The 26,509-nt window shown below is 43.2% G+C and overlaps 1 protein-coding gene across 2 annotated transcripts in view; it reads right to left on the bottom strand.

Annotated features, from left to right (window-relative positions):
- Nucleotides 1-1,220: 1,220 nt before the first annotated feature.
- The window catches only part of Ipo9 (importin 9), a 39,455-nt gene continuing 14,166 nt past the window's right edge, over nucleotides 1,221-26,509 (bottom strand). For both annotated transcript variants that reach the window (XM_042701174.1, XM_042701173.1), the window contains exons 5-24: nucleotides 23,720-23,808; nucleotides 22,511-22,597; nucleotides 21,729-21,848; nucleotides 21,552-21,652; nucleotides 21,313-21,371; nucleotides 20,315-20,466; nucleotides 18,988-19,086; nucleotides 18,036-18,142; nucleotides 17,533-17,672; nucleotides 13,773-13,932; nucleotides 10,357-10,583; nucleotides 6,266-6,414; nucleotides 5,896-6,024; nucleotides 5,429-5,704; nucleotides 4,976-5,142; nucleotides 4,297-4,430; nucleotides 3,252-3,374; nucleotides 2,925-3,029; nucleotides 2,668-2,744; nucleotides 1,221-2,205 (exon numbers count right to left, since the gene is read on the bottom strand). In XM_042701174.1, coding sequence (XP_042557108.1) covers nucleotides 2,095-2,205; nucleotides 2,668-2,744; nucleotides 2,925-3,029; nucleotides 3,252-3,374; nucleotides 4,297-4,430; nucleotides 4,976-5,142; nucleotides 5,429-5,704; nucleotides 5,896-6,024; nucleotides 6,266-6,414; nucleotides 10,357-10,583; nucleotides 13,773-13,932; nucleotides 17,533-17,672; nucleotides 18,036-18,142; nucleotides 18,988-19,086; nucleotides 20,315-20,466; nucleotides 21,313-21,371; nucleotides 21,552-21,652; nucleotides 21,729-21,848; nucleotides 22,511-22,597; nucleotides 23,720-23,808 — 2,612 coding nt within the window. In that variant the 3' untranslated portion in view covers nucleotides 1,221-2,094. The remainder of the gene's footprint in view (nucleotides 2,206-2,667; nucleotides 2,745-2,924; nucleotides 3,030-3,251; nucleotides 3,375-4,296; nucleotides 4,431-4,975; nucleotides 5,143-5,428; nucleotides 5,705-5,895; nucleotides 6,025-6,265; nucleotides 6,415-10,356; nucleotides 10,584-13,772; nucleotides 13,933-17,532; nucleotides 17,673-18,035; nucleotides 18,143-18,987; nucleotides 19,087-20,314; nucleotides 20,467-21,312; nucleotides 21,372-21,551; nucleotides 21,653-21,728; nucleotides 21,849-22,510; nucleotides 22,598-23,719; nucleotides 23,809-26,509) is intronic.

The raw sequence follows: 26,509 nt of genomic DNA on the forward strand, positions 1-26,509 counted from the left end.
GGGCTGAGATGTGAGGATTATGATTCTAAGCCAGCTCGAACAGGAGTCTATAAGACTCATGTCCAATTAACTACCAAAAAGCTGGAAGTCATATGGCTCAAGTGATAGAGCACTAGCCTTGAGCACAAATGCTCAGGGACAGCACCTAGGTCCAAGCCCCATGGCCAGCACAGAGAAAAAGAAAAAAAGCGTAACAAGAGCAGGAAGAGAAGAGCATTGCTAAGGGACTCAGGACCACTTCTGGTCATAGACATGGACAATATGTCTCAATTAACAGGCTCAAAAACAGTACACATATTGTTCTGCTGAAGCCCCAAGACTTGTCAAACTTAGTTCAGTGATGCTGGTATGAGACCATTCTTTTATGCCAGGATCATGGCCAACTTAGCCTTGTGAACAGTCTACTGCCTTTAGCACCAAACCCAACTGGTACTGCCTTGAGGTCAACTATGGAGTGAAGCATCACACTGTTTTTTTTTTTTTCTGAGTTCCACTTGGCCAGATCTGCCATGGTTTTCTCTCAGTCACTCCTAAACATCTGGGACAGAGGAACTATTAGCTTCAGGATCTGGCTGGCTGCAGTCAGCTGTGAAGATATCCACATGTGAACATTATTAACTGAACCACTTCCAACTTACCATGGAGACTGAACAGTAGGGACATCTAGTGGCATGAAGTCATTTCCAGCTATAAAACCCTCAGGCTCCCACAAAGTTCTACAGAATAAACACCCCACACTGAGACCCTCTCCTTAACAGATCCAAGTCTACTTCCCATGCCATTTCCTTCCTGTAACACCATTATGCTAAAGAAAAAATCTGTGGCTATTAAAAATGGGCCACTACATGTGAATAAGGTGGTTTTACTTTCCTCTCACTTTTTTTTTTTAAATTCCTAGTTAGGTTTTAAGGAACCTGTAACAGGCTAAAACCTAATTGAGAGATGTGACAGCACCCTTACAACTTTTCTTGGTAGTGCTGGGGATTCAAGCCAGGGTCCTGCACAGGCTAGGCAGGCATCCTCCACTCAGCTACAGCCCTAGGCCCCTTAAGCATATCTGATGGAACATCAATCCAACAAGAATTACTTTGAGCTAAGTTTGCCAGATTGCATTTAGAAAGCCTAAACAGGCACTACCCAGTCCTTTTTCCTCCTCTATTTTATTTCTAAAGGCAATCAAAGGCAGAGGTATTAAGATACCTTATACCATGCAGACTAAATTCATTTGTAAAGATTACTTTACTGTCCTAGAAAAATACAGGTTGCAAATTTGAGGGCTACAACTTAACCACTTTAGAGGCTCATTGAGGGTCAGGGGACAGCCTCTGAATACCAGATTCTGTGGTAACATATGAGAGGCTATTAAATATAGTTAGGTCAGGTGGATTTTAAAAAACTTCATTTTTTTCTTTTTCCATTTTTCTAAAAAAGGAAAAACAAATCGCCATCTGTCTGGCTTGTTTTGTGTATGCATGTATATATAGGAACAGCCTGGGGGAAGGCTCTGTCATGCAATGAAGCGGAACCAAGATGACTTCCTTTGACAGAAGAGTCTTAGTGTTGCAGGACAGGAAGGCGGGCACTGGAAAGGGCTGAGCATGGTGCTGCGCTCACTTGTTCCCACTGAGAACCCAGGCCACTGATGAGTGGTTGAGGGCAGACAGCACGATGATCTCTCGAGGGAATTCTCATCTGATTATATCAGACGTCCCATGAAAGTAGACAGTATGTTTTAGGATAAAAATGGTCGTGATTTCCTGTGCTCCTGGGGTGGGGCAAAATAATCCATGAACCCATAATCCTTTTGGGTATAGATGTTTCTGGACTGACCAGCAGAAAACACAAGGAATAGAGATGGGGGCAGAGCTGGGGAGAAAGAAGGTTCCAGAAATGGGGTATCTTCACAGGGATGCTGAGAAATGTCCTTTGTTCCGTCATTCCTAAGTGCCAGCACTGGTGATCGTGGTCTCGGGAGTTGGTCAACGTCACTCCAGAAAGCCACTCTAGGCTGGGAAGAGGATCTCTTGGCCAGAGGACTGCAGAATGGTCCATGGTTGGGCCCAAACGGGAAGCACAGGTGGAAAGACACCCCCTTTAGATGCCAATGGTCTGTAGAACCCGCCTCTCGTTGTCATTAAGGTGGCCCGAGAACATTACGTAGCAGGGCTGCTGAGCAAACTGGCAGAGGAAGTCTGTGAGATAGGCCTGTGGGAGACAGTGGCATCACTGAGGGTTCCCGGCTCAGCCTGGTGTGGTGGAGTAAGAGCCACCACCAATCTGAGCTCAGCCAGGTGTGGTGGAGTATGGACCACCAGACGCCAGCTTCCTGAGCGATCAGCATTTACTTCCCTGGATGGAATTTAAGTACAAGCCAAGGACAAATTCCAAAGGGAACCAAAACATTAACTGTTTCTATGACTCAATCTCCTATTTTACCCTGGGGACCTTCACTATGTGTTCCAAGAAGCCAGATTACCACAGTGGTAGAAAACTCATATGAAAAGTTCCAGCTCTTTCCTGCCCTAACCCCCTCCACACCCAGCAAGGTAGGAAGTGCCCCGAGGCTCCCAGTGAAGTCAAGAATGCTGAATAGATTTTAGCCTATATCCTGCTTCCATGCTGGACAATGTCCCTTGTAAGACCTCTCCTCTAAACGCATTCACTCACCTGCAGGTCAATCTGATAGAGAGGATCCTTCAGAGCGTCCGGGTCGTCTTCCTCATCATCTTCGTAGTAATCCTCCTCTGTTAGATGCAGCCAAAACAGGTGGGTCAGGACCGAGGTCCAGGATCCCACCTGAGTGGAAACAGTCCAACAACTTCCCTTGTAGGTCTACATCTCCCCTTTCCTGGGCACCCCACTCTCAGTCCCAGCGTGCACAGAAAAGGTATTTACCATGGCTGTCTGCTTCTCAAACTGCTTACCATATTTACTTGTAGCAAGAATGTCAGATAAAAGCTGGCCAGCTAAACCATCCTCTTCTTCCTCCTCTTCCTCCTCCTGGTCCTCCCACATATCATTGGAGTCATCTACTTGGAGATGAGAAGCAGAGCACAGTCATGCATTTTCCCTCTCCACCCCCAGCCTCTGGTGACATTTTGTAAGGTGACCTCACCTTACAAAATGCCAGCCATAGAGGCCATTCAATAAACTTCTTTTTCTTTTTACATTAGTGACAACACAAACCAAATTGGTAACTGGACAATTTGTAACTTGATCTGCCAGGCTCTGAGTATCCCAGGTCTCCGCACCTTGGTTCCACTCTGCAGGGGTAGCTTGGCGAGCGGCATTCGCCTCCATGACGTTGGACAGCTCGTTGATAATCAGCTTCAGGATCTTGACCAGCAAAGGAATGTTTGTCCAGCGCTCTGGGTCTGGGAAGGAAGGAAAAGCCTTCAAGTCAGACCGTCACTGGGTTCATACTGGCAGCATTTCCATCCTGGGCAGAGCCGCTCACCATGCAGCTCATCATCCCTGACTATTCTCAGCCACCAAAGAATGATTTAAATGACTTTATTCTGCTTGAAATTAGTAATAGTTCAAGTGTTGGGAGAGAGAAGAGGTTATAGGAGACAAATTCGTATCAATAATGAAGCCATGAGCCAGGAGCTGGTGGCTCATGGCTATAATCTTAGTTACTCAGGAGGTTGAGATCTGAGGATCACGGTTCAAAGCCAGCCCAGGCAGGAAAGTCTGTGAGACTCTTATCTCCAATAAACCACCCAGAAAACGAAGTGGTGCTGTGGCTCAAGTGGCAGAGAGCTAGCCTTGAGCTGAAGAGCCAACAGACAGTGCCCAGGCCCAGAGTTCAAGCCCCACAACTGACAAGAGAAAAAAAAAGAAAAAAGAAGCCATGAAGCCAAGAGCATAGTATCTAGTCCCTAATGCTTGTAGTCTGCAGGACAGCACAGGCAACTAGTTAAAACACAGCAGCTCCTCTGCATACATCACGTTTATAACAATAATAACAACAACAACAACAACAACAGACAGCATCTCTACCTATGATTAACTGAAGTCACAGGCCACATCTAACCTGATAATGAAGAATGTAGACTATGTGAGTCAAAGCCCCAGAATGAAGCTAATGCTACCCAACACTCCTCTTGCCAATGATCAAGCACAGGAAGGATCCCTATAGTCTGAGCCATTACTGGCCTATGGTTTCTTGCTGCTTCTACAACAAAATATTACTACCGATTAGGTCTGCACACAGACTGCAGTGCACTCCTGCCCCCTCCCCCAGGCGTTCTTAGCTCCTACAGAGGGGATTGGCGGGACAGCAGCATCACCTACTTTTGGTTGACTTTGAGCGGGTACGGATGCCCTCATCCATGTTGTAGATTTCTTCTCCCTTCACACGGATATCCTGTAGCCGTTTGTCATCCGCGTTGATGCCATGCTGGAGCAGTTTACACAGCGCCACCGAGCTGGCAAGAGGTAGAAAAGGTCAATTAACCACCCATCCAAGGATATCAGCCATTATGCCATTTCTCTGATAGTGAAAATTTTGTCCACAATTAATTAAGGACAACAGAGTTCAGTTGAAAATGGGATTCAGAATTCATGAAGTGGTCTAATGAGAGCTGCTCTTCATGAACAAAGCTAGAGAAGGCAAGCATTACCACGGCTATATGCACTGTACAGGCCTCGGGGAATAAATGTCTAGGCTAGCACATGAGAAGGCAGGCTAGGAAGGCCTAGGTTCACCTCTAGCAGTAGTTACTTAGCTGGTGAGGTGTGTTGCAGAGGCAGGTTTTTGGAGGGTAGATACCAGACATACACGTCTACTATGTTGGTCATTTTGGGGGAATTTCAAGATGGCAGTCATTCAAATATGCAGGTTAGTAAGAAAGAGGGCAAAGGGAACTATGAAGGGCAGGTTAGTATAAACAAACAAACAAATCAATGGTGTTAAGACAGGGAAGGAAGAAATGTGAGTAACAGCAGAGTGCTCAAAGAAAGATGGCTCTACCTAACTTTGCCTTCATACTGTCCATAGAACAGGTGTTGTCGGCTTGTCCACTCAGCCATCACAAACTCCAGGGCAGGTTTACCAGTAGGTCCAGGGAGGCTACACAGGAACTCCAAGAGAGGTTCTAGCTGAGTGTGCACCAGATGTGCAAATACCATGATCAGAGACTACAAGAGAACAAAATGGACACTTGCCTCAGAGAAACTGATTTCTAAGGCACAGGAGGCAAGAAGAAATGGCCTGTAAGGCAAGAAATAGTCAATGCACCATAGAGATCATTCACAGGACAGGCAAACAGACTTCCTTGTCCATATTTACTAGGCCAGAACAGACCCATTTTATTTAACTTTTCAGAAGGACTGTACAAGGGTAAAACAACTCAGGGTCTACGCGATCATTTACATTTCTATCCTGAAGCATGGTGGGGAAAGGCCAACTCTCCACTGTCCTTACCTGCATGACACTGAGGGTCTCTGCCTGTTGCATCTTACTGAGGATGGCACGAAGAATCTGGTCCAGATTTTCCCCAAGCTCCCGTCCTGCCTTGGAGATAAGGGTGGAGACGAGGCGGCCCACAAAGGCTGCAGTGAACTCTGAGGTGCGGGGGTCTAGAAGCTGGCTCACCACTTGCATCACATACCAGAGTCCGTTGTGACCTTGTTCATCATGCCACTGGGCTACCTGTTCCAGTGTCACTGATACATAGGCCCGCAAGCACTCTCCACCATTCTGGGGAGACAGAGGTGACAAGCAAAATTAGCAGTGGGGGTGGGGGAGGCAGATGATGACAGTTGTCAGGAGGCCCTCAGCCTGGAAAGGCAAACGTTATTCTCCAAGGGCTATGCCTCAGGAACTGGAGGCAGGAACTCACTGTTACTGGCTGGGAGCTATTTTCTGCCTGGCCTCCGTGTCTCAGATACCTGCATGGTGGCGTTATCATCCGTGTGAAGGGTGCACTGTGCCACGGCAGGGAACGCTTGACAGATGAGAAGCTGGGAAAGGGGAGGCTTTGTATTCCGTACTACTGTAGTCAGGATATCAATGGCTGTCTGGAGGAGAAAAGAAAGAAGAGTCAGAACTGTCTCTAGAGGAAAAGATGTCCAATAACCAAGAGGCTTACTGAGTGGATATAACATAGCAACCCAGAGAAAAGGAACAACTGGTAGATAGAGCTCTTGGCCTCCTTATGGAAACACCAATGGCTTTCCTGGCTTCCAGTCAGGCAGGTAGGATCCGTGGTGGCACTTGCAGACCACTCTCTTTCACACAACAGGCCTGGCAGCCACTCACCGCACACAGCCCCGCAGGAATCTTGTCTGCTGGGGCCTGCATGATGCTGACGAGGGTGGGAATGAGCCGCATCTGCATGGGGCCTTGACAAGCTTCGATCTGAGACAGCTCCTTGAAGATATCTTGAGCCAGTGAGGCAACGACAGGATCTGCAGTGGAGAAGGCGACTTGAGCCCCGCGGCCCACTCACCTGCCTCTGCTTTAATCATATTTGTTTTTGAGAGGTTTTTTGTTTGTTTGTTTTGGTCCGGTCTAGGGGCCTGAACTCTGGGCCTGGGCACTGTCCCTCAGCTCTTTAGCTCAAGGCTAGCGCTCTACCACTTGAGCCACAGCGCCACTTCTGGTTTTTTCTTTTTCTGCTTATGTGGTGCTGAGGAATCAAACCCAGGGCCTCAGGCATGCAAGGCAAGTGCTCTACCACTGAGCCACCTTTCCAGCCCTCATGTTTGTTTTGTCCTAGTTAAAAAATACCGCGCTGATTACTTTTCACACATTCAAGAGGGGCCAGCCACATGAACAACCTGCAGAACAGGGGAGATCTAACAACACTCATATTCTCTTTATGGCAATGACGTCATGAAGTTATCCCTGAAACAAAATTTAGCCTTTTTCCTGGGATACATTTTTTGTGTTGTTTGCTGCTATATAGCTCTGTTGACATGAAAACTGTTCAAACATAACTCTTAGTAGGTAGCCATGACAGAAAGAACTGTCATAAAAGCAGACCCTGCTGAAGAAATGGACCTTTGTTGCATATGCGTATTTTGAGATAGGGTCTCGTTATGTAGCCAGTGGCTGGGCACTGGGCATGCCTGTCATCCCAGGCTACAAGAGGAGCACAATGGCTGGTCTCAACTCTCAAGCTGCCTGCCTCAGCCTTGAGAGTACAGAGATTATAGGCATGTGTTACCATGCCTGGCTAAGATATGAAACTTTATGTTGACCTTCTTTATACAATATAAAGTCCTTGTTCATACAGCATGCAAAAATATATGTAGTGTAATGCTAAAAACCACTGCAGCATTGTTTGTAATAGGAAAAAAATGGAAACAATCTATTAACAGAATGGATATATTATGATGCAGCCATTTTATGGAACGCTGTGGATGACTGAAAAGAATGATACATCCAAACATGCAGTGTGGAAAGCTCTTACGATGTATTTTCTTTAGGGAGGAGGACGGATAGAGGGCTCAGTTGTGGGGCTTAAACTCAAGGCCTAGACGCTGTTCCTGAGCCTTTTCACTCAAGGCTAGCAATCTACCACTTCAGGCCATAGCACCACTTCCAGTTTTCTGGTGGTTTCTTGGAGGTAAGAGTCTCATGGACTTTCCTGCCTGGGCTGGCTTTGAACCATCATCCTCCTCAGACCTCAGCCTCATGAATAGCTAGGACTCCAGGTGAAAGCCACCAGCGCCCGGCAGGATGTATTTTTTTTTTGGGGGGGGGGGGGGGGTTGGTCGTGGGGCTTGAACTCTGGGCTTGGGCGCTGTCCCTGCGTTCTTAAGGGCTCTACCTCTTGAGCCACAGCACCACTTCCTGTTTTCTAGTGGTTTATTGGAGATAAGAGTCTCACGGACTTTCCTGCCCGGGCTGGCTTTGAACCTCGATCCTAAGATCTCAGCCTCCTGAGTAGCTAGGATTACAGGCCTGAGCCACCAGCGCCCGGCTGGCAGGATGTATTTTTAAAAAGTGAAAAGCAAATCAAGTGAACACGTTCCTTATCCTTTAAGTGATTCCTACTGCTTTGAGCTTCAACATTTACAACAAATACTCTTAATATTTGCCTAGTAATAAAGTACGAATAGATATATCCATAACATAAAATGGAGAAAAGTACTAAAGGAAGAAAAAAAAAAAAACTCCATACCTGTCATGCTACCACCTAGAGATAACTACCTTAGTCCCTTAGCATCTGGATGTATTTTCTCTATAAATACCCTTTTCTAAAACCAAAGCTTGCTATCATATCTTCTGGATGTTTTTGTAAAGATCATCTTCTATTTATTTGGGCTTTTTTTCCCCCCACAGTAGTGAGATTTGAACTCAAGGTCTTGTGTTTGCTAAGCAGATGTTCTATCACTTGACATGCTTTGCCTGTCCCTTTGGTGCTGAGTTATTTTCAGGATAGGATTATGTCATGTTGGCCTGGACCACAATCCTATTCGTGCCTTACTTTGTTGCTGGGAGAACAGGTGCATTCCACTGCCCCCAGTCACTGTGTATCTTTTGAAGTATGGAATGACAGGCATGTCACACTGTGCCCAGCCATTGAGTAATATAGGGTCTTTTGGCTTGTTTTTATTGTCTGTACTGGGTCTTGAACTCAGGGCCTCTTGCTAGCTTTTTTGTTGAAAGCTGGAGCTCTTCCACTTGCACCGTATGTCTGCTCTTGGCTTTTGGTTTTCTAACTAGAGGTAAGATTCTCTCAGACTTGTCTGGGCTGGCTTTGCATCTTGATCCTCAGATCTCAGCCTTCTGAGTATCTAGTCACCAGTACCAGTTGAGTCTTGTGAACTTTTATGTCCAGCGTGGCCTTGAACTTTGATACTCCATCTCCGCCTTCCAAGCAGCTAGGATTATAGGCTTGACACACCATACTCAACCACACTATCTTTATAATGTAAACAATTTGCATGGTTTTTGCTTAACATAAAGCTTGCTTTTTTTTGGTGGGTCATGGGGCTTGAACTCTGGGCCTGGGCGCTGTCCCTCAGCTCTTCAGCTCAAGGCGAGCGCTCTACCACTTGAGCTACAGCGCCACTTCCAGTTTTCTGGTGGTTTATTGGAGATAGGAATCTCACGGTCTTTCCTGCCCGGGCTGGCTTTGAACCTTGATTCTCATATCTCAGCCTCCTGAGTAGCTAGGATTATAGGCGTGAGCCACCGGTGCCCGGCTAAAGCTTGCTTTTTAACAGCTGCACAGTACTTCATTTTTTTTTTGGGGGGGGGGGGGGAGGTTGGTCATGGGGCTTGAACTCTGGGCCTGAGTGCTGTCCCTCAGATCTTCAGCTCAAGGCTAGTGCTCTACCACTTGAGCCACAGTGCCACTTCTGGTTTTCTGGTAGTTTATTGGAGATGAGAGTTTCACAGCTTCTCCTGCCTGGGCTGGCTTTGAGCCATGATCCTCAGATCTCAGCTTCTTGACTAGTTAGGATTATAGGTGTGAACCACCAGCGCCAGGCAGTATTTCATTTTATAGACACACATTTTTAATTAATATAAAAAACATTTATGTTTATGTAACTGTAACCTTTTATAATAATAAAAAATAAAAAAATTTGTGTCAGGTGTGGTTGACACATGGCTATAACCTCCACATCAAGAGGTTAAGGTAGAGGTTTGTGAGGTATGTCTCAAAAAAACAAAACAAAACAAAACCCAAACAATCCAAAGGCTGTGAATATAGCTTGCTTAACGTGTAATGCCCTTGGTTACTTCTGGCATTGCAAACAGAACAATCAATCAATCTGATGATTAACTTTGTTCATCAAGTTCTGAATGTTTCTTTCTTTCTTTTTTTGCCAGTCATGGTGCCTGAACTCTGGGCCTGGGAGCTGTCCCTCAGTTCTTCAACTCAAGGCTAGCACTCTCTGCCACTTGAGCAACAATGCCACTTCCGGCTTTTTCTGCTTATGTGGTGTTGAGGAATAGAACCCAGGGCCTCATGCATACAAGGCAAGCACTCTACCACTGAGCCACCTTCCCAGACCCTGAATGTTTCTTATTTTTGAAGTGCTGTAGATCAAACCCAGGGCTTGGTACATGCTAAGCAAGTGCTCTACCACTGAGTTATAGCCTGAGGTGCCAGTATTTTCTTTTCTAAATTATAGTTCTAGGCTGGCCTCTTTTATCAGGCTTTTCATTTATTTATTTAATTTCCTACTTTATGTCAGAATTTTGGATTCTACTTCTTGCTTATTGGCCTTTTATTCAAGATCTTTCCCACTTAGTCCTTATTCTACTTTTTAATACTGCTCTAACTATAGTCCAACTTTCTCCTTTGCTAACTGAAAGTCCTATCTCTGCATATAATGCTTAAGACCAGTCACCTAAGTTCATCAGTACCAATCATCCTTTCTTAAGCATACCATTACTGTACTTGAGGAAAATGGCGATGGTAAAGGGGCAGATTTTGCTTTCCATGTTTGCTGTGAATTCTGGGTCTACAGTACAAACGATGCACAGGGTCTCCATAACGAGGTTGAGGACCTCTGAGCTGAACTGGGCTGCAAGATGAATTAGGCCATCAAGGATGCTGGGGAGGAAGGGCTGAAGCACATGGGTGCTTTCTGAGACTTTCAGTTGATCACAATAACTAGAGAGAGAGAGAAGCAAAAATTATTCACAAGCAGTGCTAGTGATTAAACCCCAGGGTTTCCTATGCATTATGTGCCATACTACTAAGTTATATTCACACTCATCTTCTATTCTTTGTGTGTGTGTATGTGTGGATACTTGGGTTTGAACTGAGTCTGGGTGTTGTCCCTGAGCTTTTCTGCTCAACACTAGTGCTGTGCCACTTGAGCCACAGCTCCACTTCTGGCTTTTTGGTGGTTAATTGGAGATAAGAGTCTCATGGACTTTCTTGCCTAGACTGGCTTCAAACCAATGCTCTGATCTCAGACTCCTGAGTAGCAAGGATTACAGATGTGAGCCATCAGTGCTGGCTCCTGTTTTCTTTAAAATTTCATCCTTCTCCCTGTGTTGAAGCAAACAATCCATCCAAATTAAGATATTAAATTAGATATTTCATGATTCTTCAGACTAGTTGCTGCTTTAGGTATCTCATACAACTATTTTTTTTTTTTTTTTGGTCTGGTCGTGTGGCCTGAACTCTGGACCTGGGCGCTGTCCCTCTCTTCAGCTCAAGGCTGGCGCTCTACCACTTGAGCCACAGCGCCACTTCCAGTTTTTTCTTTTTTGCTTATGTGGTGCTGAGGAATCGAACCCAGGGCCTCATGCATACAAGGCAAGCGCTCTACCACTGAGCCACCTTCCCAGCCCACAACTATTTTTAAAAATTTTAATTACCATGATATATAATTTTTCTTTTCTTTTTTTTTTTTTTTTTTGGTCCGGTTGTGGGGCCTGAACTCTGGACCTGGGCACTGTCCCTCAGCTCTTCAGCTCAAGGCTAGTGCTCTACCACTTGAGCCATAGCACTACTTCCGGCTTTTTTCTTTTTGCTTATGTGGTGCTGAGGAATGGAACCCAGGGCCTCAGGCATATAAGGCAAGAGCTCTACCACTGAGCCACCTTCCCAGCCCCATGATATATTATTTTCGTAACTGCATTTTTTTTGCATCTCAATATAAATTTAAGTATGTAAACATTACACGAAATTAGTATTCATCTGTAGGGTTCAAAGTTCTTCTTTTTGTTTGTTTTTTTATCCCTGGTCCTGGGGCTTGAACTCAGGGCTTGGGCACTGTCCCTGAGCTTCTTTGTGCTCAAGGCTAGCTCTACCACTTGAGCTATAGTGCCACTTCTGGTTTTTTCTGAGTATTTTATTGGAGATAAAAATCTCACGGACTTTACTGCCCAGGATGGCTTCGAACTCCATTCTCAACCCCCTGAGTAGCTAGATTTACAGGCGTGAGCTGCGTGAACCACCAGTGCCCAGCAGGTTCAAAGTTCTTTACACACAGTTGAATTATATTTACCTCCACAAAGTATTTACTGGATGCTGCTTGCCATGTCCAACAGGGATACAATTGTGACAAACGAATTGCCTAAATCTCAACTTCGCTTTTCCTTTAGTGTGACAGTCAAGTTAAAAAGCAACAAAAACATTGCATCTAAGTTCTAAGACCTTAGTACTGAAATAAAGTGTTCACAGGACCCAAGAAATAGTTTTTAAGTTATTATTTTTGTTCCTTTTAAGTGTCTTATAGTCATTTATGTTAGCTGTCAAAGCTCCACAATGATCTCAGCCTTCTAAGTAGCTAGGATTAGAGGTGAGTCACTGGCACATGGCCATAAATAAACATTTAAAATATGCAGCAAGGAACGAAAGGTTTTGTATACTAATCTCCCTAGAGAAAATTAAAATAATTAGGTATGCTCACCACATACTGCTTGTCTATCTAAAACAACATACAAAGTAATGTGTTTATTTTACCTAAGTATTTTCACATTCACTTCTCAGTTTGCAAATTTGACTATTTCTATAAAACCACAACACAAAGCTGGGCATTGGTGGCTCACCCCTGTAACCCTAGCCAGTCAGGAGGCTGAGATCTGAGGATTGTGATTTGAAGCCAGCCCAGGCAGGAATGTTCGTGAGACTTGTGTCTCCTGTAAACCACAGTACGAAAAAAGCTGGAAGTAGAGCTATGGCTCAAATTGTAGAGAACTTGCCTTGAGGAAAAAGAAGCTCAGAGACAGTGCCCAGGCTCTGAGTTCTAGCTCCAGAACTGGCACCAAACAAAACAAACAAAAGCCAATAGATAGTAGACAAATGTTATTTCCCTGGTTCTACCCTTGTCCATAGGTTTTAATGATTTTTTTGTTATTTAGTTGGCGATTGCTTTTAATCTTACATGAAACTCGTCACAAAGGACCTTCCTTTTTTTTTTTTTTTTAAATATAGCAAGGAGTAATACATATAAATAAAATTAAGTTTCACAAGGTCAAAATCAACACAGATACTGATAGATGTCCTACAGATCAGAAAAACTTTATCAGTCATGTTGTAACTAGAGCTCATCATTTAGAAAGGCTTCAGAGCTTTCCGAAAAAGTTATTTTTGGTGCTCTGAAGTTTGAACTCAGGGCCTCACAACTTGCTAGGCAGGCGCTCTATCACTTAAGGCACGACACTGTAGTTTAGCTCTTAACACAGTGATGTATTAATTAAAGAGTTGCTTTAGTTGGAATGTAGAGAGAAAGACAGGACTCTGTTCATGATCATAACATCTGATAAATCAAAATAAAGGTTGACAACACAGGCAACTCCTCAGTGCTTTCTAAAGAGATAAATACAATAAGCACAGTATCTTAAAATGCCTCAAATGATAAGAAGACAGGGAAGGCAGGTGGAAGATGAATTTGTACTGGTAATCGTTAGGATTCAATTTGAAATGCTTAAGTTTGGATCTTAAGACATTCCTTAAAACAGGGCTAGAGATGTTATTGAAAGGGTAGGATGCCTGCCTAGCAAGCATGAAGCTTGGAATTCAAACCCTAGTACCATTAAAAAAAAAATTAGCATTATTACTTTTGTTTTTTTTTGGTGCTGGTACTTTTGGGCTTGAACTCAGGGCCTAGGCACTATCTCTTAGCTTTTTCACTCAAGAATGAAAAACAACAAGGAGTAGGAGGACATCCTTACAAAAGCCATGTTACTTGTACAGCTGCATCCCCCCTTTTCGCAACCCTCATTTTGAAGATCTTCAGCAGAAATTTCCAAGCAACTTAATAGATTGGACAATCATAGTTTGAGATACAGACCTGAGTCATTTTTTCTTAAAGCAATTCTTACTACCCTAGGGCAGCATACTCACCCCCAGATGGCTCGCACAGCAGAAATTCGAACTGATGGTGGTTGTGACTCATGAAGACCACTAACTGTCGCCTGCAGGAACTGCTGGATCAGTTCAGGGGACATAGCAACAGTGAAGCGACTGGCAGCCCAAAGTGCTCGACCCAAGAGGAAAGGAGACACTGGGAGAAAGTGAACAATTACAGGTTGGACAGTGCAAAGTTCCATTACATGCCTGCCTTCCCCTCACTCCCTCGCCAACTTCACTCCTCAAATCTTCACAAATAACTGAATGCTATGCAATATACCTAACTTATTTGGGGAGAAAAGTATTTCACAGAAAAGAAGCAAATATGTGTACAGAATCAATTTTACTGTAGGCATGAGATCTAGAATACTGGAAGGCTAAGACTTTACTATCCCAGTTCCATCCCAGCCCTCACTTCTTTATATTGCCTTGTAAACATCTACACTGCTACTTTTCTTCCTACATTTTTGCCTTTCCTGGAATATTAACTACAGTTCTGCCAGTGATTTCTACAGTTCACCCAAAGACCACCTTAGGCTGGATGTGGTAGTTCACATCTATAATCTCAGCTGCTTAGGAGGTGAAGATCAGGAACATTTGATGTCAACCCATGAGATTCAGTCTTAACCAATAAGCCAGGCATGGTTAATCCTAGCTATGTGGGAGGCACTGATTGGAGGATGTGGTCTAAGGCTCATTTTGGACAAAAATGAGATCCTGTCTAAAATGAAGCAAAAAAGAACTGGGAAGCTGGGTGCTGGTAGCTCATGCCTGTAATCTTAGCTACTCAGGAGGCAGAAATCTGAAGACTGTGGTTTGAAGCCAGCCCAGGCAGGAAATTCTGTGAGGTCTTACCTCCAATTAACTACTCAAAAAAGCTAGAAGTGGTGCTGTGGCTCAAGTGGTACAGCACTCACCTGGAGCAAAAGAAGCTCAGGGATGCCGGGTGCTGGTGGCTCACGCCTGTAATCCTAGCTACTCAGGAGGGTGAGATCTGAGGATCGTGGTTCAAAGCCAGCCAGGGCAAGAGAGACCGAGAGACTCCTATCTCCAATAAATCACCAGAAAACCAGAAGTGGCGCTGTAGCTCAAGCGGTAGAGCCCTCGCCTTGAGCTGAAGAGCTGAGGGACAGTGCCCAGGCCCAGAGTTCAAGCCCCACGGCCGACCAAAAAAAAAAAAAAAGAAGCTCAGGGACAGCACCGAGGTCCAGAGTTCAAGCCCCAGAACTGGCAAAAAAGGACTGGGAGCATGGCTCAAATGGTAAGGCCCCTGACTAGCAGGTGTAAAGCCCTCAGTTCAAAACTCAATACTAGCAAAACAAAACAACCAATATGAATCAAAACAATACTTATCTTAGTTCTCATGGCATTTAAGGCTAAGACCACTCTACTATTATCTTGCTTTACCAGCTCGGTGTTTTGGTTATATTATAAACTAGTATATTCTCCTCTCTTAGTCTGAAGTAATCTTAACTCTGAGCCACTATAACTCTTTGTATTCAGCTTTCTTACATGTTATATGCTTTGATATTCCAGCTATTGGTATAAGAATGACTACTCTCTGCTGCTAATTATAAGCCACATGAGGAGACAAAACTTACTCAGATGGCATAGGTCTTTTTTTTTGGTGGGTTGTGGAGCCTGAACTCTGGGTCTGGGCGCTGTCCATTAGCTCTTCAGCTCAAGGCTAGAGTGCTACACTTGAGCCACAGCATCACTTTCGGCTTTTTTTGCTTATATGGTGCTAAGGAATCAAACCCAGGGCCTCATGCATGGCAAGTACTCTACCACTGGGCACCTTCCCTGATCATGATGTCATAGGTCTTAACTTAGTTACAAAAACAACTAGTTGACCAGAACTGTTGAATAGACCCTAACTACATTAATACTTTAGCAAAACAGAGCAGTATTAGTCAAAGTATGGTCCAAGAACTCCTAGAAACCCTTATAAAAAACCTCTTTTTGAAGCTTGGCGCTGGTGGCTCATGCCTGTAATCCTAGCTACTCAGGAGGCTGAGATCTGAGGATCATGGTTCAAAGCCAGCCCGGGCAGGAAAGACCGTGAGACTCTTGTCTCTAATAAACCACCAGAAAACCGGAAGTGGCACTGTAGCTCAAGCAGTAGAGCGCTTGCCTTGAGCTAAAGAGCTGAGGGACAGTGCCCTAGCCCAGAGTTCAAGCCCCATGACCACAAAAAAAACAAAAAACAAAAAAAAAACCCCAAACACCTCTTTTTTTTGGGGGGGGGGGAGGGTTGGGTTGTGATACTGGCGTTTGAACTCAGAGCTTCATGATCTCTTCCCAAGTAGTTAGGACAAGAGTGATTCACCAGTGGCTGGCCAGTTGAGTTAACATTCTATTATAGCAATGTTAAAACATTATCTGTCTTTTCACTCTCTTCTTTCACAAATATAGAGTGGAATTCTCCTATGACATGATGTGATATGATGTAATGTGACATTAATGTAATATGACATTAATCTGACATTAATGGATGTAAGTAAGCCACAATTTTCCTATATTAAAGAACTGAGGGGGCTGGGAAGGTGGCTCAGTGGTAGAGTGCTTGCCTTGCATGCATGAGGCCCTGGGTTCGATTCCTCAGCACCACATAAGCAAAAAGAAAAAAGCCGGGAGTGGCGCTGTGGCTCAAGTGGTAGAGCGCTAGCCTTGAGCTGAAGAGCTGAGGGACAGCGCCCAGGCCCAAAGTTCAGGCCACACGACTGGACCCAAAAAAAGAAAAAAAATCTTTTTGGGACCTGCGACCAGTGGCTATAATCCTAGCTACTTAGGAAGCTGAGATGTGAGAATTGTAGTTCAAAGGTTGCCAAGGCAGACAAATCCTAAAGACTATCTTCAATAAACCAGCAAAATGCTAGAAATGGAATGTAGCTCAAGTGTTAGGAGTGCCAACCTTGAGCAAAAAAAGATTAGCAAGAGCTTGAGGCCCTGAATTCAAGCCTTAGTACCACCATGAGCGCGCGTACACACACACACTCACAAATCTCCTTGGGATTTTTTTTTTTGGTTGGTTGTGGGGCTTGAACTCTGGGCCTGGGGGCTGTCCCTCAGCTCTTCAGCTCAAGCCGAGCACTCTACCACTTGAGCTACAGCGCCACTTCCAGTTTTCTAGTGATTTATTGGAGATAGGAGTCTCATGGTATTTCCTGCCCAGGCTGGCTTTGAACTGTGGTCCTCAGATCCCAGCCTCCTGAGTAGCTAGGATTACAGGCGTGGACCACTGGTGCCCGGACTTCCTTGGGATTTTTGTTACCTTTTTTTTGTCGGTCGTGGAGGCTGAACTCTGGGTGCTGTCCCTCAGCTCTTCAGCTCAAGACTAGGGCCTTACCATTTGAAGACACAGTGCCACTTCTGGTTTTTTCCTGCTTATGTGGTGCTGAGGAATCGAATCCAGGGCCTCACGCATGCAAGGCAAGGACTCTACCACTGAGCCACCTTCCCAGCCCGGGATTTTTGTTAAGTTTTAAGGCTACAAAGGGTATAGTCCAAAGTGTTTGAGAATGGCTGGTACAGAAAAGTTTTTTTTTGTCCTTGGACTTGAATTTGGTATCTGATGCTTTTGCTCATTGGCTGGTGCTCTACTACCTGAGCGATGACTCCAACTCCAAGAAAAACTTTTTAATTATAGGAAGAATTAATATATACTGGGTCTTTTTGAAATACTGATTTCGAACAAAAATTTAAAATTCTTTGCTAAAGTTCTTCTAGAATCTTGACAGGCACTAAAACCTACCAGAGAGGTTGAGGTCTGTAAGGATGACATTGGTCAGGAAGCCATGCATGTCGAACTGGATCCTGCCGCTCTTCACACTGTCCGTGATGATGGACTTCACTGAGCCTAGGGCGAGCATGCAGGCCTCGTGGATCTTCCACCTGCAAAAGGGACACCACAGCTGGTAAAAACAAACCACACCGCCAAACACAATAAGTAGTTTGGAGAAGATTCTGAAAAGGGCATTCCAGCACAACATATCCACCAAGGGCCATTTATCTACTCTCCCAATCTAAACACTGTTAGTAAATTGTACTAAAAACAGAAATTTAGTAACAAGAGATTTTTCTGCTTAGGAACAAAATAAAAGCCCTTCCTTTGAAAGAGGCAGGGCATCCAAAAAAGGGTAAAATGACAGCATTTTAACCAATTACTTTAGGGTTAGGAAGAGTGGCTTGAGAGCAAAGGATGGGTTTGTGTGCCTCGGATGTGACGTCTTCCGTCACCATGTTGCGCACTCTTACCAGTGCTCAGCACCACTGGTTTTGGTTTGTTCTGCTTCTTGTAAGTGCCGAGTGCCAGCAGCAGCCAGGGCCACTGCACTCTCATTCTGAAAATCCGTGGCCACAGCCTAGGGAGAGAAGAAAAATGTGCATAGTAAATGTATTTTACGTAAGCTGCATTCGTCAGGATTGTTACAAAGTGAATGGTTCAAATTCTTCATTAATTACGCACTGAACTGAAGGTCTCCACAGCGCCTAGGCACTAAGATAACTGCCCCCTTCGGCTGCGTTAAACAGAACGTAAGTAAAAATGACAGTCAGCTTTGTATAACAACGGGGCAGATATTTATCTTTTGGAACTTAAGCATGAAAAAATAAGGCAATTTTGCTCATTGAAAACTAGAGTAATCATTTCTTTGTGATGTTGGGGATGGAACCCACAGCTTTATTTATGCACACTGCTCCCGCTCTGGGCTAGTCCCCAGCTCTTATAGTTAGTCCTTCTAATCTTTCACAGGTATCTTAGAAAAACTAAATGATAACCAAGAGTGATCCACCAACAAACCTCCTACCCAACAGGAAGCAACTGGCAGTTTCTTCATAGCATTCCAGCCTAAAGACAACACTAGGCCTAGGCAGAGGAGCCAAAGAAAACATGAGCAGATGTTCGTATGTTCATCTCTCAGCAGTCTTTTTTAAGATTTGTACAATAGTCTCATTGAGGGAAGGATTAAACCCAAGTTCCTGACTCAACTACCCTTAGTCATTAAACATTTTATCTTCTACACAATTCTGAAAATCTAATATTTACTTGTAAGTCAGAACCAGAACTTGGAATTTCTGAGTCTTAGATTAGACCTGAGAGTTCTCTTGAATCTCCAAGAGTGAAATAACAGCGCTGGCCACCTAGGTTAGATGTCTAGGCAGAGAAAACCCTCAAGGGACAGAGGATTACTGGGCTAAAATATCTTACCAACAACAGGTCTTGAGCTGCAATCCTAACAGTGTAGGAGAAAGTATCATCGTCTTCATCTTCTACAAACTGTTGAGGGTTGGCGGTCCATACTTTAATCTGAAAAGATTGATGGGAGTTAGATCTAAGGCCATCAACCTGTTATTGTTTTTCATCAAAAGACATGGAAGATTGTCAACATTTTATCCTGAACAAAATTCTAGCCTCAAAAGCTGTTTCTTTTTGTTGTATGTGGAAGAGACCTTAATCAGTAGCCAGGGTAGAACAAAAGCCCTCTTTGGACAAGCAGGCTTTGAGAAGTTCAAACTTGTATAACTTCACGTATTTGCTTAAGTGTTCTTGGTATACTGAAAACAAGGGAATGCCAGATTTCATGAGGTTACCCTTGTCCCCTCTAGGGTAAGTATTCTTCAAGAAAATAAGCAAGATTAGGTCTAATTAGGAGAAAACATCTGGTACCCTACTCTCTGGACTGCTTATATCATTGGTACTCTTTACTTGTTAACTAAGACTAATGAAAGCAAGGTGGCTCTACTGTCCAGGACTGTTGCTATGCAGAGCAGTCCTGCAGGGTCACTTGGATACAGACTGAAATGGTTGGTCTTCCCCCCGCCTGCCCCCCCCACCCCCCGACTTATATGAGCGGCATTGTCTTATTCTTGATTGCTCCCTTCTGGTTTTAATGATCCACCAGCCAAGTTAATAATCTAATCACTGCATTTCACTATTTATAGGGAAGGAACAAGTTCTCTTAGATGCTAGGATCACTGGGTGATAGTCTTACAGACTTTCCTACTGGAAAAAAAACTGTTCTAGTTTAACAAAATAAATACCAGGAAGTTGAAACATGTTGTCATGGGGATGGAGGCAAGAGGAGGGAGCAGACAAATGAAGAGAGGAAGCTCAGGTAAATACAGTCATTACATTCAGTGTACCTTATATTATAAGCTGAACTATGTAACTTGAGAGTATGGATGGATTTGGAAAAGCGGGAAGAATGTTGGAAGGAGCGACACTGATAGGATGTATTGTACTCATAATCCTACTTGAACTGAAACCCTTTTGTACAACTATTTTAAAAATAATAATAAAAAAAGAAAATAAAAGAAAAACAATGTTCTGAAAGCACAACTACTGAACATAGGAGTTGATTAAACTCCAAAGATGTGGCAATAAAATGATGCCAAAGCTTTCTTAGAAACTTCACATGCAGGACTCTCTTATAGTCTATCTTTAGAAATCAAGTGTTTACTTGACCAAGACCAGAAATTCATGAAGCTGGTCTTTCCAAATATCAGTTAATAACTGTCTCCCAAATACTACTTACCTGCTCCTCAGTGATCTGCATGTACAGGATAATATAGTAAATCAACTCAGGCAAGGCTTTCTTAACAGTGCTTTTGAATTTGCTATTTTCTAGTAGGGCATGGACAAATTCAAAAATACTAAAGACGAGATTTTCAAAGCCCAGGACTTCACCTATAGCAAATACATAAAAGAAGAAATTGATGATATGACAGTGAAATGAATGCATGCTGGAAATAAGCTACACTGTAAATTAGGGAATAGTTAAAGAACTTGCTAATTATTACATTTGAAGGTTTGGTTGAGGGAGCTGACGAGTCAAAGAAAGGAACTGTGGATAACAGTTTTTGGAGTAAAAGCGTAAAAAAACATGAAATGTATTTTTCAGTATGTTTATTTTTTATCTGAAATACAAATATTGAAAACAGAAAGTATTAAACTCGATTAGAAAATTCACTTAAGGGCTGGGAAGGTAGCTCAGTGGTAGAGTGCTTGCCTTGCATGCATGAGGCCCTGGGTTCGATTCTTCAGTACCACATAAGCAGAAAAAACCAGAAGTGGCGCTGTGGCTCAAGTGGTAGAGGGCTAACCTTGAGCTGAAGAGCTGAGGGACAGCGCCCAGGCCCAGAGTTCAGGCCCACAACCGACACCCCCCCCCCCCCCACCAAAAAAAAAAAAGAAAATTCACTTAAGGGCTGGGAAGGTGGCTCAGTGGTACAGTGCCTGCCTTGCATGCATGAGGCCCTGGGTTCGATTCCTCAGCACCACATAAGCAGAAAAAGCCAGAATTGGCACTGTGGCTCAAGTGGTATAGTACTAGCTTTGAGCTGAGGAGCTCAGGGACAGCGACCAAGCCCAGAGTTCAAGCCCCGCGACCGACAAAAAAAAAAAAAAAAAAAAGGAAAGTTCACTTAAGAGAAGGAAACCTGTATGTTACTGCTTTTTTCTGCCTTACATTTTCTTTTTCCACATTTCTTCCTACTAATTGGTATTTCTGTCAAGATCAAATAAACAACATACCGTCAGAATCCACAGGATCTTCTACTTCTTCTGTGTAATTTACTTCTGTCCTCACATAAGTATGATGAAGAGTAAAGAAATAGAATATGGAGTCTGCTTTACATAATTCTACAAGGGAGTGTGATATATTCCAATATTAGGGGTACACACCAAAAGGGGTACACACATGAATGTGAAACCTAGGCTTGATTCCCAATTAGAGGTGGCAGTGGGTCCCTCAAGCTTTCAGGAAAGGATATAAAGCAGCACTTTCGGTGAGTGTGTTCCAAACAATAGGCAGAATCTGCTGCATGGAGGACACCATGTGCTTGGGGAAGTTTTTCACCAGGGCTGTCACTGCCTGAGAAGTGAAGACAGGAGAAGTCAATATTCCACACTACCCACTCAAACGCCAATCTACTGGTATGAGTGTTCACCTTTAGAACCTCCATCTTAAAGCCACTGTCACATGTGGGGCCATCTGGCATCTGGAGAGCCTGGACAAAGGCCTCTGTGAACTGCTGTACCACGGGGAAGATCAGGACTTTTGCTGCTCCCTGGAATAAAAAGCACGATCAATACTGGACGAACCTCTAGCCATAGCTCCACATACATACCAAACACAGAGATTTGAGCCACTTAAGGTTGTTCCCAGATTCAGGTTCCAATCAGGAGACACAGTAATAAAGTCAAAGAGGTGTTGCTCAAGATTTCATTCTCGCCCCAGCCCTCTTAAAAACTACGGTTGCACATCATTTTTTTCTTTTAATTTTAAATAACTCAGGGTTAACACTTCCAAAAAGAGAAATGTACTGGTTACCTGACTTATGAAACAGTAACTTCTCTGCACAACCCCTTAATAATAATAAAATTATATTAAAATTATAGTTATATATTAACAATATATAAAATTATATTAAAAAATAGTAACTGCTTGTGAATTCCAAAGTTAGTATTTCAGTTTTCTTTCTTTCACATAAAAAGTCACAGAAAGACAGAAAGGTTTTAAGGGATATCTAGTATGAAAAGACACAGGAAAACATGTTTGAAAAAATCAGACTTAGGAGGAAACTAAGTTATATACAATGTATAAGTTAACAAATCAATCAAAATTTATATCAATCTATAGCACTGATCAGGCTGCTTTCTATACTTTATCTGCCAAGCACTAACGAAGATGTAAGCATGCAGTTTGATTTTCACTGGAAGGCTCACTCACCTTTTCCAGCTCCTCCATGTTACAGATCATATGGGCACAAGTGGTAAAAATCTCCACAGCTCGAGAACGAGTTCGAATACCATACACCTGGTGAAAAGGTTACGGCACAGTCATGAGATTGGAGCATGTACATACGTGTGTATCTGTGATTAGAAGTAAAACTACACCTAATCAATCCTTACATGACAGTATTTCCCTTAGTAAGATGTAATTCATTCATGAGAACACAAGACAACAGAACCATGTGAGAACCTACTGGATTTAGCTTTATATATAGGCCTTGTGTTGATCTTAATGCTTGAGGCAAGCCTAACATGGCCAATTTCTTTCTTTTTTTTTTTCCTTTCCTTTTTGTCTTTTATCCTCCTCCCGTCTTCCCCCTTTTCATCTTTCTAAAGTAAGGTCTCACTGTGTTCTCTGGACTGGTCTCCAATTCTTGGACTGAAGTGACCCTGCAACCTTAGTCTCCTGGGTACTGGGATTATTGGTATGTACTAGTATACCTCCTCTTCTTCTATTTTTTTATTTTTTTGGTGGTGCTGGGAAACAAAACCAGGGCTTTGAACTGATTAAGTATCTTACACCCCCATTCTCAGTAAATTTTTTTTTACAGTGGCTGGGGGTATATGCTAGATACTGATGGTTAGCTTTCTTCCTAGCTACTCAAGAGGCTAAGACGTGAAGATCATGGTTCAAAGCCAGTCTGGGAAGAAAAATCCACAAGACTACATCTCTAGTAGGCAAAAGAAAAAAAAATATTAGGAGCAGGGAAATAAACATTACCTATCAGGAATTCTTATCTTACTCTGGATGATTTTATTATTCACATGTGTATTAATTATATATACAATATACTGAAGATCTAGTCATGCAGTGAGGTGAGGTAGCTGAAGCAGGCAAGACTAGACAGAATACCTCAGTGGAGGCTAGAAGTAGCCATGGAGGCACTAGGTATTTAGGGTTTATAGGAGGTATGAGGTACATGAAGACACTCTTCAGCTATTTTACTCTTTTATCACAGGCTTGTCCCTATAGTCAAGAGTGAACCCTATGGTTAATCCCAAATCTGATCCAGATCTTTGTCAGTTCCAATCCTCAAATATGGGGCACAGTGGGGAACACCATCATCTTCCTTCCAACTTAGAGGTAGAGGCAGACTAAAGGTTGAACAGCTCTTTTGGTTGAAATCACAGAGCTGAGATTTCATACCTCAGCCATAGTGAAGATCTTATACATCTCTGGAAGAATGACAGGAGCAACAAGTGGCATCTGTGTGTCTGTTACTTCTCGGGTGAACTCTATAAAGACAAAAGCACAAAAACTACTGTTTCATAAAGACATTAAATGTGAAACCTCTCAAACTATTTCTCAGTGCTAATTTCCAGTCAGCACAGAATAAAGTACATGGGTTTAGGCAAACTAGAGCTGCTCAGCCTCCTGAATAGCCAGCAGCTCCCAGTTAACTGGGACATTTTTCAGACGCATAATAGCTAAAAGTGCAATTGGTTTTCTCAAGGTTAATATACCCTACAAATTTGGGCACTATGAATCCCTACAAATCAAATGAAGATCAAATACTCAAGGCTGAGTTTTATTTACAAGCTGTGATTTCTTCTTAAAGAATAAATTTTGATTTTAAAAATTTAGATATCTAAGGGGATCAAGTATGTTAGCTAGCATAACCAGGGTAAGTAACAAGCTTTATGAAGAATATACTATAGGACTGGAATATAGTTCAGTTGCAGAAAGCTTGCTTAACGTGTACAAGTGCAGGACAATTATTAACTTAGAAGTCTGGGGCCTCTGCTCACTGGAAAAGAAAGGGAATCCCACATGAAATTAGAACACAGTAACCCATGTGTAGTGATATTTGAAGGTGAGGGAAATATGGGTCACCTTTCCCTATGCTTAGAAAAAGAACTATTACTAATAAAAGAGTAATAATTCGCTTTTACTAAGTAAAGTGACTAACCATTCCCAGTTGTATCAATTTATTCATACTTTACAGGTTTATGCTCAAAATAAGGTTTTCTGAAGTCATTCGGAAACCCAGAAAAAGTTTGAGACACCAATAACACCTCAAATCTCCAAAGTTTTTTTGAGATTAAAGAACAAGCTTAGTTGGGTGCTGGTGGTTCACGCCTGTAATCCTAGCTACTTAGGAGGTTGAGATCTGAGGATCATGGTTCAAAGCCAGTCTGAGCACGAAAATGTGTGAGATTCTTTAGCTGCAATAAACTACTCAGAGAAAGCCAGAAGTGGGGCTGTGATTCAAGTGGCAGAGTGCTAGCCTTGAGCAAAGGAAGTTCAGGGACAGCTCCCAAGCCCAGAGTTCAAGCCCCAAGACCAGCAAAACAAAACAAAAATTTGATCTTGTGGATCAAATACTTCTATTCTTAGCTTCTATGTCTGAATTTCCTTCATACCATAAGACTAAGTTAGTTCACTTTTATAAGTAGACAAATAATTGGGAAGCTTCATTGGGGGAGTCACTCTAAAGATACTGGCATGTTTCTGTAGCCCCAGCTACTTGGGAAGCTGAGGTGGAAGGATCACTTGAGCCAGGAGTTAAGCGGCCAGCTAAGTAAAATATCTCAAAAAAACAGAACAAACCAAGAGAACCCTGAGGAGAATGAGTCCTATCCTCTTCAGGGGCTCATGACCACACACTGGTGTTCTGGTATCTTCCTTCATGCTGCCTTTGCTTCTGTGGTTGTGGGTGGGTAGTCTGCCTCCTTGGAAAATATTTGGGATGAAGGTTGGTGACTTTCCACATTGAGTCTGATGACTCAATTGCAAAACGATAATTCCCTACCAGTTCCTTCCCTTGGCTGACAGCAAAGTGCTCTCACTGAACAGTAATTTCCTTAGTCAAGCACAATGAGGGCTCTGTCCTTATCAGGACAAATGTAGATTTTTCTCCTCCAGGTCTGTCAAAATGAAGCTGAACTTTGTGGAAGATCATGAACTAGCTTCCTTTTGTTGGGTAGAAAATATATCTTTTAATAGATACTCTGGCACCAGGAGGTAAATAATCATGAAAGTCCAACACTATAGTGAAGACTTTGTCAAGTTTTTTTTGTTTTTTGTTTTGTCAGTCATGGGGCTTGAACTCTGGGCCTGGGACCTGTCCCTCAGCTCTTCAGCTCAAGGCAAGCACTCTACCATTTGAGCCACAGTGCCACTTCCGGCCTTTTCTGCTTATGAGGTACTGAGGTTTTGAACCCAGGGCCTCATGCATGCAAGGCAAGCACTCTATCACTAAGCCACATTCCCAGCTCCTAGACAAGTGTTTAACTTAAATTTTATCGTCAAGGTGATGTACCTGGGGGTTACAGTTAATATAAGTAAGGTATTGAGTATATTTCCTGTAGAACTTGTTACCTCTTCCCTCATTTTTTTTCCATTTCCCCTTCCTCCACTCTCCCCCAAGTTGTACAGATAATTTCCAACATACTGTCTTGTGAGGGACAAGTGTTTTACTCGAAGTATCCCTCAGTCCTATATGCTGTGATCCCCCTACTTCTTCCTCCTGTGTGGCTGGTTTATTATTTGACTGTTCTTAATTTTACCTTGGCTTATTAGAAATAATGTCATTTTAAAATTTAAATTACCAAAACAATTTTTTGAAGTAGACAATTTTAGCATCTTAGAAAGCAGAGTAGATGAAGGTCAGAGTAAAGCCAGAATATGAACCTGAACTAAATCACTATGCTTTTCTTGTATTTTTTTCTTTTTGTCAGTTATGGGGGCTGAACTCTGGGTCTGTCCCTCAGCTCTTCAGCTCAAGGCTAGCACCCTACCAACTTGAGCCACAGTGCCACTTCCGGCTTTTTTCTGCTTATGTGGTATTGAGGAATCGAACCTAGTGCCTCACGCATGTGAGGCAAGCCTTTTACCACTGAGCCAACTTCTCAGCCCCTGCATTTTTCTTTTGGTGCTGGGCCTTATACTCAACACCTTTGTGCCTGCTAGGTAAATATTCTACCACTGGACTAT

The sequence above is a fragment of the Dipodomys spectabilis genome, unplaced genomic scaffold, assembly GCF_019054845.1.
Source record: "Dipodomys spectabilis isolate Male_0828 unplaced genomic scaffold, ASM1905484v1 ptg000288l, whole genome shotgun sequence".
Taxonomy (NCBI): domain Eukaryota; kingdom Metazoa; phylum Chordata; class Mammalia; order Rodentia; family Heteromyidae; genus Dipodomys; species Dipodomys spectabilis.